Source organism: Musa acuminata, chromosome BXJ3-5 (genome assembly GCF_036884655.1).
Source record: "Musa acuminata AAA Group cultivar baxijiao chromosome BXJ3-5, Cavendish_Baxijiao_AAA, whole genome shotgun sequence".
Classification (NCBI taxonomy): domain Eukaryota; kingdom Viridiplantae; phylum Streptophyta; class Magnoliopsida; order Zingiberales; family Musaceae; genus Musa; species Musa acuminata.
The window spans coordinates 2,727,880-2,742,150 of NC_088353.1; the positions used below are offsets into that span (position 1 = coordinate 2,727,880).

At 35.6% G+C, this 14,271-nt stretch overlaps 1 protein-coding gene across 19 annotated transcripts in view; it reads right to left on the reverse strand.

Moving 5' to 3' along the window:
* Positions 1 to 12,608, reverse strand: part of LOC103983860 (uncharacterized) — a 38,333-nt gene extending 25,725 nt beyond the window's left edge. For 13 of the 19 annotated variants that reach the window (XR_010496756.1, XR_010496747.1, XR_010496746.1 and 10 more), the window contains exons 1-7: positions 12,210 to 12,607; positions 8,975 to 9,055; positions 5,416 to 5,553; positions 4,739 to 4,849; positions 4,593 to 4,643; positions 4,379 to 4,479; positions 1,265 to 1,355 (exon numbers count right to left, since the gene is read on the reverse strand). Coding sequence is in view for 2 of the 19 variants with exons in the window: in XM_065152305.1 (XP_065008377.1) it covers positions 1,265 to 1,355; positions 4,379 to 4,479; positions 4,593 to 4,643; positions 4,739 to 4,849; positions 5,416 to 5,553; positions 8,975 to 9,055; positions 12,210 to 12,374 (738 nt within the window). In the remaining 17 variants the exon portion in view is untranslated. Of the gene's footprint in view, positions 1 to 1,264; positions 1,356 to 4,378; positions 4,480 to 4,592; positions 4,644 to 4,738; positions 4,850 to 5,415; positions 5,554 to 8,974; positions 9,071 to 11,747; positions 12,186 to 12,209 lie in introns of those variants that run through there. The other 6 variants (XR_010496761.1, XR_010496762.1, XM_065152306.1 and 3 more) reach the window with 4 other exon arrangements.
* Positions 12,609 to 14,271: the final 1,663 nt, after the last annotated feature.

Genomic DNA, 14,271 nt, shown 5'->3' on the forward strand with positions numbered 1-14,271 from the left:
AACATAGCGTAGAACTATTAGAGGGGAAAAAAAAATCAATTTTAGAGTTCAAAAAGCTTCATGAAGTACTTGCCCTGGAAAGATGAATCAGGACAGAACCCAGAAGTTCATTTGTTCATTCAAGCCACTCAACTCTTGCAGTGCTAGTTGTCACAAGTCTCATATAGCAGGTGGTACAACTTGGTAAAACTGGTTGGTATTTAATCTTTTGGTGTTCTTTTCCTGATACCAGGTGGTACAACTTGGTATACTGCCTGCCATACTGTTACCATACCAATCTGGTAGATTACTGAAATCAATGGTGGATCATGGTCGGTATTTAAACTTTTAGACTTTGTTATTTTTGCTCCAGTTGATACAGGTTGGTGTACTGCCCTGCTACACTGGCACCATACTAATCTGGTATATTAATAAAACCAGTACTGGACCAAAATTTAAAACCACGATTCTAACTACAAAGGCCTTTTAGACATGTCTTCTTTGAATAACTTTATGGACCCTTCACAATGTTATGGGATCCTGTGGTGAATTTTCCTCCCTCAAATATTGTTTGCCTTTTCAGGGTAAGAAACTAAAGCAATCATCACCGCTCAGTTCTTTTATTGAGGCCACTGTTAGGCAAGTCAACTTCTGATTGCAATAGTAGTCGTCTGCCAAAGCTGATGGCTTTTAGACTTAATGGTCTCGACACAACATAAGCCTGATGAGTTATCACAATGTCAACCATGCACCACCATGAATATTCACAGACTATTGCCTATGATATTGGGACTATTATTTCTGAAAACAAAGTCCATAGCATAGTATTGCGATATTTTTAGCAATTAGGGTTCAATCAAGCAGCAAGATTTCGAAGCAGCAACAGTTAGAAACAATAGATATCTGCAAGTGTCAACTAACCATATGAGCAAAGGTAAGCACTGACTAATTTTATTTCAATAAAGATAAAAAAAAAAATCAAATATAAATGCACCTACCTCAAAGTTTGACGAAACAGTTAAAGTAGAAGATGGGTTGCTCTTGAATGCATCTAATGATATTGGGAATCTTATTTCTGAAAAAAATTATTTTTGCATTCGAATAGTCCATAGCATAGTATTGGAATATTTTTGGCAAGTAGGGTTCAATCAAGCAGCAAGATTTCGAAGCAGCAACAGTTAGAAACAATAGATATCTACAAGTGTCAACTAACCATATGAGCAAAGGTAAACAGTGAGTAATTTTATTTCAATAAATATAAAAAATCAAACATAAATGCACCTGCCTCAAAGTTGGACGAAACAGTTAAAGTAGAGGATGGGTTGCTCTTGGATGCATCTAAATCAGAAGAAAAAGGCAACACACTTGAAGCTTTCCTACATATCAATGGAAAAAGGAACTTTAGATGAGAACCAGTGAACAAAGATGCATAACAATTTCCTGTGCGATGTTCACATTATACAGATGGTCAGTATCTACTATAACATAGATGAAACAATTATTACTAAAAGAGAATGTAATCTTTGGGTATCCCAACTGCATTTAGAGTCAAGGCTCATGCTATAACAAACGTGATCAGTTGATCCTTAATTATCTTTATTCTTTCTTATTCTGCAAGATGCTTGTTTGGTATCAGTTTTAGTGGCATCTTCAACCAACCAAATTTTTCATGCCATCAGTTATATTAGCTTAGCCTTCTTTTTTTTTTTTTTTATCTTGACAATCTTAGCAGATGGTGTACATGAATATCCATGCCAAAAATGAAGGATGTTTCCATGTGGAAACTTATTATAATTGCAAGGAAAAACCCCTAACTTTCAAAACATTACAAATACAACATTTTAACTTTGACCAATATGGGCATTGTGTCAGAATATATGTATGATTTTGGACCAATACCGCATGATGAATATATCACAACAATTGAAACCATGAAGAACAAGAGTTCAAACATAGTTACTAAAACCGGACTGGAAAGATCGAGAATTGGACCCTTCACTAGTATGGTTTGTTGATTGGACCGTTTCTTATTAATGTTGACCACATTATTCTTGAATATAGATACTCATACTTACTTTTTTGAGGTATTCGTAAAAAGTAAAAAATTAGATGCTTTCTCAAAGCACATTATTATCCAACCCCTATCTCACTTGCCACCTCATTATTCTCTGTTCTATCTTTTCTTTCTATCTCTTGTTCTTTCTCTTGTTGCCCATTCTTATTCTCTTTCTTTCATCCTTAATTTCTTTCTCATCACTCGTGTCCCTTTTACGTCAAAGTCCTCTTTGCTTTCTTTTACAATCTTTTATTTTTCTTCTTTTATCATAACAAATCACATAATGACCTGTTTTTTCCTATCAGGCAACTTATTGGACTTTAAATTTTAACCTTTCGCTCATCCAATTTCATGATTTTTATTCTATAACAAAATGAAATTTGTAACTATATTTTTGTTATATATTTTAAATATTATATATCTCTCTTTTATACATATTTTTTTTATCAGTTACGCAATATAAATATATTTTTATATCAAACCTGCAGTCCAATCACTTGATCCATACGTTCAACCAATGAACTACTGACCCAAAAGGTTTGGTGAAGTTAGTGTCCCTTTTGGGTCTGACAATTATGAGGGTACGAGGACTGAACTCACTTTAGGAGTGGACACAATCCACATCTGACCTCACAAGCTAATGCAAGAAAATTTGACTTTATTTTTCTCTTTAATTATTTTAACTAGTTTAGAGTGTCTCTCACAAATTTTTATAAGTTGTCATATCGCAACATCTATGACAATCATAATATTAGTTACTAAGATGTCTAAGAAGAAAAAAACAAAGTCAACCAAAAGAAAAGGGCAACCATAGGCTTGAAGATTCTAAAGAAAAATAAAAAAAATAAGCATTAAGTTTAATTGAAAAATTCATCTCCATAAGAAAGAATCTTCTTGATTGAAAATTAGTACAAAGATGTAAATATATCAATATTTATCAATCGGATTTATCATCAAAAGGAGAGGTTATTCTCCATATCAAATAAGGAAAGTTATTTTCTTCTAAGAAAGAAGATTAATGATAAATTGAATTTTGAAATTTTGCTTTATTCTAATTTTCATTTTTATTTTCTTTTGCGTGTGTTCTACAAAAAAGGAAAGGAATTGTAAGTGAGATATGAATGAATCAATGAATGAATAAATGAGCTATTTTCCCACATTATGTATGTGTGGTGTGAGGCCACATTTCTTTTTCGACAGTATAAATCATTCACATGCAAAACATGGTGTCGAGATGCGACTTTCATTCTTGGGAGTTTCTTCTTGGGCCACAACAAGTCCGCTAATTATTTTTTTCTATATTTTGTTTTCTTCTTTCCTCTCAACTAATATATTTTCTCCATTCAACAAGTATCAAATCCTAGAAAAGAATTTTGTTTCAAGAGTCTTCCATGCATATTGTCCTACATCACATGCATAATTAATAACATACTTCTTTTTTGTGTCATTCTCCCATGACAAGGCTCACAACCCTCTCCTGGTAGCCTCCCAAATACATTAACACCAATGCACAGTTATCCACCAATAAGTAATATGTCGCAAATGATCAGATGATATCCACTGAGCAGCAGTAATCTATTGGCCAATGACTGCTGGTCAATGAATAACTGATAAACAATTATGGAAAGCTACCAAGGCAGCAGAAAAAGAGAAAACAAGAACATATCATATCACCTAACAGCCTAACAAATTCGCATCAATTCACTGATTAATTTACCAAGATGTGGTCTCATTATCACTCTAAATCTATTGAGCCCTTGGATAAGAAACATGCTTAGCAGACAAATATATTCAAGCCACATTCTCAATCCTGACTTGCATCATAACAGTGTGCATATACGATATTATGCCTGCACTATTGCAGGCTCTCTTGGGATCTATGGATCCTATAATTAGGATTGGTCATGCACAATGCTGGCTCTTTGTCAGTACACACAAGCACAAAGCAGCATGGAAATCTTAAATCTTCAGTTAATCTCTGAAATTGTTCACATTTGCTATACTCGCTATACAGTTCTCCAACAATGCAACAAAATGAACACCCCATGCTTTGGCAACTGCCAGAACACTATGACAGAACACATCATGGGTAAAACTTAAATAGATGCAGTTGCAAAGTTGATCAGGTTCTAGTATCTAGAAATCTAGAAAGTAGAAACTAACCATTTATGGATCTATAAAAAATTGTTTTGCAATTGGAATTTGGGACCATCAAGCTTCATGTGAAGCAATTTAAAAAAATTGCCTCAAAGTTTCATGTGAAGTAGTGTCTCAAAGTATAATTAGCAAAAGGCCTCCATTAGTACTCACAACACAATTTGCAAATAATAGTTGAATTTTCACCTTTCATTAGAAAGACGCAGAATTGGATAGAATGGACCAGCAAGCATTGCAAAAAAACGAATGTTCGTCTCAGCAGCATCGGGAAAATTGGTAAGATCTGTCTGCAATGGGTGAAATGAAAACTGTCTAACCATCACAAAAAAGACAATGCCAAACAGAAGAAGACGAACAAATGCAGTGGGACAAACTAAGAAGAAAATAGCCATTATTGCACCTCCAGCTCCGGAAGAAAAACCAGCAGGTTCTTTGCCACATCTTGAAGCAGCTATCAACAATTTGGAATTAGAATTTGGCTTAAAATAAGGGCAGAAATATAATGATAAAATTGAAAATAAATATCATAAAAACATAGCAATTTACCTGAAGATGCATATCATGAGCATCTTGCTTGTGTGATATAATATGTGGTATCAAGTAATTAGCAATAGGTTGAAGCTCAGGTTCCAATCCAGTAACAGTAACCCCCATAAGCTGGCATTAATGATTCAATGATTCAAGTACAATATGTAACTAACAGAATATCCAGAAAAAATACGTAACAACATGAAAGCAGTAAAATGCAATGAATTTAATAAAATGCAATGAATTTAAAAAGAGAATATTAAGAAGATTCTATTTCTTCAAAGGTATAAAACATTGACTAGAATAAACAATCAAATGCCAGCAATCCATGTACACAACCTAGAAGATTCATTTTCTTCAAAGGCGTAAAACAATAACTAGAATAAACAATAAAATGACAGTAGAAATCTATGCTGACACTTGTTGAACATACTGAACTTATACAGGTGATAAAGGTGCAAGGAACTAAAATTATTCCAGCATTCTCTATATAGGTTAATGAAGGCTATGCCCTTGGTTCCAGACATAAACATCATGCATAACACAACTGAATCATTTCAGAGTATTTGGTATAAAGAGTTAAAAAGCTAACTAGATATTCATTTTTCTGATCCCGAGGAACCAATTCTGGCCTAGCGAGTACCATCAAATTAGACGAGATAATTGAATTGATGAAGATAATAATTTGGGGATACCTGAATAAAAAATATAGCTATTGGGTTTCCACGCAAGCAAGATATCCTTACATAACGGCATGGTGTGTAATTCATAGGATAAACCATCTCTCTTCTTGGAGCTTCACAACGTGGACGAACTTTTAGAAATGCCTCAGGCTGAAAAGTAAGAACCAAAATCAACTTTATAGTTTACATTAACATGTTTAGCAAAGCATATATAACAAGTCAGAAAATTGTTTACATGCATAAATAAAAAGCAATACCATAATTGCACTCTAGCAAGGTAAAAATATAGTGACTCATGCAAGATTTAATTCGGCATCACTGTAACCTCTGGATTGGCATATATATTACTGAAAACTGTATGCTTGAATAATAGATATTATTCAAATTTTCATGATAATAGGCTTACAGGATGAGAATTCAAGTAAGATAAAGCATAGTGACCTCAACCTCTGGTACAAAATCTGATGTAAAGGAGAACCTGTCCTTTTCTTTGGTTGATGGAAGTGGAACACCCATCATTTTTCTAGGACAATTGGTTAAAAAGCATCTTACCACCTTCTACCAAATAGTCAAGATATCTATTGTTGGATGAACTTGATCATCGATAAAGAATATACTATCATGACCCAGTCTCTTTTATTGTGCATTTTCTGTTCTCCATTAGTACGTCTAGCTTTAAGACAGTCTTGCGCTTTAAGCTCATTTTAATCTGGTTCATATATGTCATACAATTTACTCTGATATATCTTTCAAAAGCTAATTAGTCAAAATTACACAGGGCTTCTTATAGTGTCAAGAGAACATGTATATAGCTCATTTGGCTTGGATTGTAATCTTGGTCGATGTTTCCTTAATCCCGTGTCAACTAAATTATAGTTTCGCAAACATCTAGAGAAACTGTTACCAAGGAACAAGAGGGCAACTATATATTTCAACACAAAATTGTTTGGCCATGACAAATATAATATGAATTGAACATATAAACAAGTGGCTATATTAGTGCATGAAATATTTGAAATCATATTGTGGTAGAAGTTCACATTTAAGACAGTGGAGCAAGTCACCGGTAGCTGGACTGGTAGATACCTAATATCATGCACCAGATTCAACACAAAGGACCAACACAGCAATACAGGTTATATTATATTATATTATATTATATATTATTTATATTTACATTTGTAATCATGGTTCACCTTGTCGGTCTATACTGGTGTATTGACCGACTATCGATATGGTACATACCAAGCCATACCGATATACCGACACATGATACGGTGGGGCATGTTAATATATCGGTATGTACTGCTCATATTGGTCCCCTATCGAACTAATACATACTGCCCATACCGAACAGTATACTGTGGTACGACGAACCTTGTTTGTAATGAAACCCCCATGATAATTTATATAAACTTAAGCAGAATATCATGAGCACAAGCTTGAAAAGGCAGCCGGCATGTCAACTGCGATAAGTTAATCCTATTCTAAGGATTAATAACTGGAAATTCTCACAAAATAGGTATTCAATTGTACCAGCTGACTTTTTTTTAGACCAGATTTTGAACTTAGCTAAATGAAATCTGCATAAGGGAAAGAGCAGCAAATACCACCTTTAAGACTTATGTCACAGAAGTAATTCATATAATATGAATAAAGTGATAAAAAAATCAAGGATTGAAATTTCGTACCATACCAAAATTTCGAGATTTGTTCGATATGGTACGATACTATATACCGAGCGGTATATTTCGGTATACCGCTCGATATATATATATATATATATATATATATATATATATATATATATATATATATATATATATATATATATATAAGAGGTAAACTGCTCGGTATACCTCTCTTCTCCCCACGCAGGCCGACGTTGCCGAGTCGACGCCGCCTCTCTTCTCGGGCAGAAAAAAAAAAAAGTTTGCGACGTCGCCGCAGAAAAAAAAAAAATTTTTGCGACATCACAGAAAAAGAAAAAAAGAAAAATTTGCAACGTCGCCCAAGGCGACATCGCGTCTCTTCTCAAACAACATCGCCTCTCTTCGCCCCGCGACGCCGATACTCTTCTCCCCGCGTGCGGATAAGAAGTTGCCGCAAACGAGGAGAGCGGCGCCGATCTCAGGTTCTCCTTTTTCTTTTTCTTCTTCTTTTTCCTATTTCTTTCTTCCCCTTCTGCCTCTTCTTTCACCTTCTCCTTCTTTCTTCTCCCTTGGTCACCGTCAACAATAACGGCCTCAATCGATGCTACCCGCTCGGTAACGGGCGATCCGTGTACCGGTCTGCTGACGGACTAGTACATATCGCCCGGTACAGACGATATCATTCGGTATTGCAAACCTTGCAAAAAACCAAGGTATACAATTTCGAATGATACCGCCCGATACGGGCGTTACGTACCAGTCCGACAGTAAACCGGTACGCAAACCGCTCACTACCGGACTGTCACGAATGGTCGTCGCGCACTCGCAACAACTTCGTTCAACGAACCGTTCGTCGTTTTTTCATGCTTGAACAGAGACATGGCAACCTGTTTTGCCTTGGTTTTATGTGTTTTTGCTTGTAAAAATATATGTTCGAACAGGTTGCAGCGCACAGTGCGACCGCTCACCACGCCGGGCCAAAAAGCCCCAAAATGGCTTCGTTTTCACGTGCCACAGGCTGTTTTCTGCAGCCCGCTGTAGCGCGCGAAATGTCAGCCATCTCAACACCCTGGAACCCCTCGGGTGGCACAGGGCTGGATGGGGCTTCGGTATATAGTCGGGCGTTGAACAATCTTCACAAGTTCACACGTTTTCTTGACGGGAACTTGCCTTCGCGCCCGACACCCGATGAGTAGTTGTTTGTGGACTTGCAACTGTTCGTTCTACCTTCTAAAGTCCTTGTTTTCCTCCTTTCTCTCTTTTCTCCTGTGCACACAAGGTGCTTGCTGAATTGCTTGTAAAGCTTCCCTCTTTGCGAGACGTCGGGACTTGTCTGTCGCTCGTTTTTAATCTAATCAACTTTCTGTTTTACAGGTCCTTCGGGACCTGTACGAGGTTGCACTTAGGCTGAACCTTTGCGGACGCATATGTCGCAAATACGCCTCAAGACTTAGACAATCTCAGCTAAGTCCAAGAAGTTGGCGCAAGGGTGCGTCGCGACTTAGGCAACTCAAGCTAAGTTTGCAAGTCTTGGCTGTAAGGGTGCCTCACGACTTAGGCAATTCCAGCTAAGTCCGTGACAAGACGGTATATATAATTTATATATATATATATATATATATATATATATATATATATATATATATATATATATATATATATACATCAAGCAGTATATCACTCGGTATAAGTACCGTACCATACCGAGAGAATGTCGAAACTTCGGTACGATACGATTTTAATTGATTTTACTAATAACTTTAAAGTGATATGAATAAAGTGATACGGAAAAAACTTTATAATATCATCATTTTATCATAAAGGAACAACAAGCAGGCTAACATTTTACATATATCTAAAGAACAATTCGCAATGAATTAAAAAGAAGCTTCAAAACTGAAATAAGTATAGTATCATACCTTAAAACGCAATCCAACACTAATTTCCCATTCAAGAACAGATTTATTATAGATTCTTATATGTGACAGTAGGCAAGGTTCCTGCAGGTAAAAATCCTAATAATATGAATAAGAGAGCAAACTGATACTAGATAAAAGAAAAGGAAAAATCTATGAGAATCCCACGGGACAAGAAAAGAAGAAAGAAATTTGTCCAATTTAGAAACAATATGTTGCTTGTTTTTACCAAGTCATAAAAAGTTCAAAGACTAGGTTGAGCTTATCAAATCTGAAAGATTGGAACTACTTACAAACCTGTCAAAACACATGGAGAATATAAGACTGTGATAAGTATGCCCTCAAGCTAATGCTACTATCAATAGTCAATGCTCAATAAAGGCAATAGGAGAATTTATTTAATACCAAATCTGATGTAGGATAAGAATGCTACCATACCAAATATGGCATAGGATAGAAATTTGGAGACCTCTTGGGGCAAAGAAAAACATTTTTCCATTTTTATAGAATTTGATAATTGTGAAATAGAAAATGGAACAGATTAGGTGATTGAGACAAAAGAATCAGAAGAGATAAATCCTTGGATCATTCTAAATTTGGGATTCACTTGTAAGAATAAAGGCGATACCTCCAAACATCTCATGTATGTACAATGGATCACACCATTAAAAATATGACCTCACACCACAAAAATTTCATTCATTCAGCCATGTACTTAGTAAAACCTTTCCTTTTCTTAAAGCCTCCCAGGTACAAGAAAGAAGAAAAATGCAAACAAATAAATTTCAATTTCTTATATAAAAACTAACCGTGTCAGTAATACCATCACTATTTCTAAGAAATCTTAACTCTCATTTTTGCTACGAGATAACCTTTCTCATTAGCAATATATTTAATTGGCACTCATTTCGTATCTCCTAAAACATCTTCATTCAAGGAAACATATATCTATTCAAATTTCACTTCTAGCTTTTTATAGCATGCGAACATGACCTTACACCATAGGAATCATGAAAACATTTGACAAGAAAATTTAAGTCAATAAAAAACAACCAGTTTGAGAAGGTTAAGATGATTAAGTAACCATAACAATTACAACCACATGATAATAATGGCTTGTTCTAATGTGCTCCAAAATATCCGAAGCAATTACTCAATCTAGCTTGAAACAATTTCAAGTAGTGCTTGACAAGAAGAACCAGATAGAGTTGCAAGATGTAGAAAAAGACATAATCTTGTAGATTAGAAAGATTGACATTCAAACTCGAGCATCTTTATATATTGTGCTTTTTCTAGTTTGACTTAAAACATATGGTTGTCAACAAGGTTTTGAATACTGGTCCGTACTGATGTACCAACATATGCTCAGTACGATACATACCGATATGTACTGTCGATATGCCAATGCATACCGACGGTATACTCTAAAACCTTAAAAATACCTCCACCTACCATGCTAGGGCATACCGATCAATACGCCTCGGTAACGATCGAAATCCAGGACGGTACCGGTCAAAACACTGGTGCCGCCGGGTAGAGGATGGTTTGTGTACTGATATCCTCTCAAGCCGGTATGTACCGCCCGGTACACATCGAAATTGAAAACCATGGTTGTCAAGTTCTTCGTATGTTTCTAGTGATTTCAAGTTGTAAAATAAATAAAGCTTGGAAAATGTAACACAGACATCGATAGGTCAACCAAATTTATAGTTCAGACAAGAAATGCCACAAAATTTTCTTTTATGAGTCCCAAAAAAATCTTTAAAATGGCATAAAAAGATATGCTAAGACACTTCAATATTTCATCTATGTCAAATATCCAATTTTATGATAAAATTGTGTGAATGCCTACGAAACAGATCTTTTCAATGGGAAAGTTATCATCTAACATGGATTTTAATGGAAAAACAGGGAAACAAAGAGCTCTTGAGAGGTTCAGTTGTAAAGACAATGGATCTGATTGCTATATTAAATGCAACTTTACGAAAAAATTGTGTGAATCATGGGAAAATTAACATCTAACATGGATTATAATGGAAAAACAAGAACACAAAGAGCTCCTAAGAGGATCAGTTGTAAAAACAATGGATCTGATTAATATATTGAAGTGGATTTCAAGGTATAGACAAAAGATAGGAGACAATAGCAGATTTAAGTGCATGCTGCAGACATTTTGAAAAGTTGGCATCTATCTAGCAAAATGACAGTCATATATTTTTGTAACTGATTATGCTTTGGAATTGTGCCAGTGGAAGGAGTGAGACAAATACCAAGTTAAATGGCAGAGCAAAACAAATAAATGAATAAATAAGATGAGGATGTTGAGATGGTGTTATCGAATAGCAAGAAATACAATGTGACCAAATTTTTGGTAAGATACACTCATATCATAAAGTGCACTAACAAGAAGAAATGAGTTTGAATTACCATAAGGGGAAAGACTAAACAAGGCTTCGATAAAAATCACAAGGAAGAAAAAACATGATCACAATTTTCAAGTCAAGAAATGGTTCTTAACAAAATCAAATACAGAAAAAGATCCACTCATCCAACCTCAAATGGCTAAGAGATGCAGCAATCATTGCAGGATAGTGACATCAGACTCTTGTTCAAACAGGGATCCAAGCACAGAATTTGAGGGAAAAAAAAAGACTATATACTGAAGAAAAACAATCATAAGTCCTGTGCAAAAAGTGACGCAAGACAAGCACATGGGTAAAGGTTTTTCTCTTTTCTATGAAAATAGTGGAAGAGAAAGGAGAAATGAGAAACTCACTCACTACGGTTCCTACGGATCATACTTAGAGCACTTGTTCTCGCACCAGATGTACCACATACGCATCCAATGAAACCACATCATTGGCTAAATATCAGACACGCTCTAGAAATCTCTCTTACAGATGTAGGCCTCATCCAGAATATGGGAATAAGGAAACTCTAATTCATTCAACCACTATAAATAGCACCGATATTGCCCCATCTGCAGATAGTAATGAAGAGAATGGACATTGAGGAAGTCGGCAAAGCAAGATAATCAGCGATTAATTTGCACAAACAGTGATGCTCCTGGAACCTACATCTGTAGCCACTTCCTCCGTTTCATTATTGAACGATAGCGCATATCTCGTCGTAGGACTCAAAATATCAAGACAAATTAGACCCAAAAAAAATGCCACATCAAGTTCAAGGGATTGTTTCTCTTCTATGCGAGCAAGAAAGGATAAGAAGAGAGGAGTACGTCAAGCTCGAGTAGGATCCACTCCTTCGTGTTGGTGCCGGTGGACCAGTGAGTGCGGAGGTCCGGGTCAAAGACGTTGGCCGCCTTCTGGGCTGGGGATTCGCGGGACGTCGCCTTAATCTTGTACGCCAACGCTTTCGTTCGCGGCTCCAGCTCCATGTCCATCTCCGCGATGACACCTCCAAAGACCTCCGCCTAGACTTCAAAGTTAGGGCACGGTTAGAGAAGTCTGGACCCTCCTCGACCTCGCGTGCTAAGCGATCCGGAGTGGAGCTGGTGGAACTTCTCGAGATGACCAGAAGAGGAATCGCAGAGTGGAAACAGAGAAAGAGCGGGATAGCGGATCGAGAGGTTGAAGAAAGGCATCGATCTCTTGCAGCTTCTTCACCGAGGCTCGAGTCGACCATTTTAATGGCTAGGGAGGTGGACACCATAGAACTGACCCACGTGTAATGCACGTGATAAGAAAAGAAAGAAACGTAAGAGAAGGAAATTTAAGTTAAAAGAGGGCAAAATGTTCGAAGCTTCACACAGCGGGACAAATGTAAGTTTTGTGAAAGACTAAGTATTTTAATGAAGAAAATTCCATTTAGATGTCATAATAATATGACACTCCTAATTGGACTTGGTATATTGTTTCGATTACTATGGGTAAGTATTATATTAGTTATATCTCATTGTGCTTCAGAATCAATATTCCTCCGTATCGAAATATAATATTTATCGTGAGAATTTGATAATTATTATCTATATAAATTTTTATAAATAAAATATACTTATGATACTTTCATCCAAATAGATATATTAAGCATAGGGATAATTTATACTATTATATTGCATTGAACGCTTTGATAACTATAACATAATCATGAGTGATATTTTATCTAATTAGGACAAATTGATATCTTGAACAAATATACCGTATACAAGAAGTTGTTTTATCTAATTAAAACAAATCAAATGCTATGGATACTTCTATATTTCGTATATGTATAAGTGTAGGGGCATTTTAGATATTTTATTTTGGACGAACACGTCAAATTCAAATAGATGCGTTGTCCAATTAGTGTACACTTTAGATTCTTATATTCTTGACAAATATATAAGTTATGGGGAGATACTTTGTCTAATTAAGACGTATCAACCATGTTAATCTTTTTACTTCGTTACGATAGATTGATTGACTTGATCTAGTAGATCGAGCAATATGTTCGATCATAATATGTTAGGGATCGAGCATCTTTTTCTGATCAAAGTAGGTTAAACATTTTTGTTTAAGACGATATTTTTTTATGTAAGAGTAAGTCAAGTATTTTGACCCGAACAGGATGGGTCAATTTTTTTTTTCTCAATCAAAATAATTTGGATATTCATTTGCTCTACGAGAGTGGGTTAAATATCTTTTACCTAAGAGTGGATATATTTTTTCCCAAAGAGAATAGGTCATACAATTTTCTTTTGACGAGAATGGATCGATTATTTATTGTCTAAAAAGGATTAAGCATACTTCCTTTGATAAGAGTGAGATAAATATTTTTTATCCGAACAAAATGGGTTGGGTATTTTTACTAGACTTAGTTGGTTAGACATTGTATAAAGGACGATATGAAGGTAAGAAAAAGATAAGAATATGATTTTCTAACATTTTATCATGAAATCTTAGGGCAAGACAAATACACACGAGCAACAAGAGTAGAGTATAAAGTCATTCGCATCTTGAACAAAACCACATACTGTAGCACTACAGCAATAATTTGTATATCTACTGTAGCACTGTAGTGATACAGAATGGTCCGCGTATCGAGTACCTGGCGGACCGGTACGTACCGCCCGGTACGACCGGTACGCTTCGGTACGTCAGACACTGCTTCAAACATTGATATATCATGCTTAGCAACCTATAAATATTTTAATATATTTATAGTAATCATGTTGATAATCAAATTCAATCTTACTATATGAGAAATAGTAAAATTAAGGTTTTATAAGTATCAAGAGTCATGCTCTACCTTACCTTATGGGCCCATTCAAAATAGATAATTCTTTTCAAAGAAATGCTGAC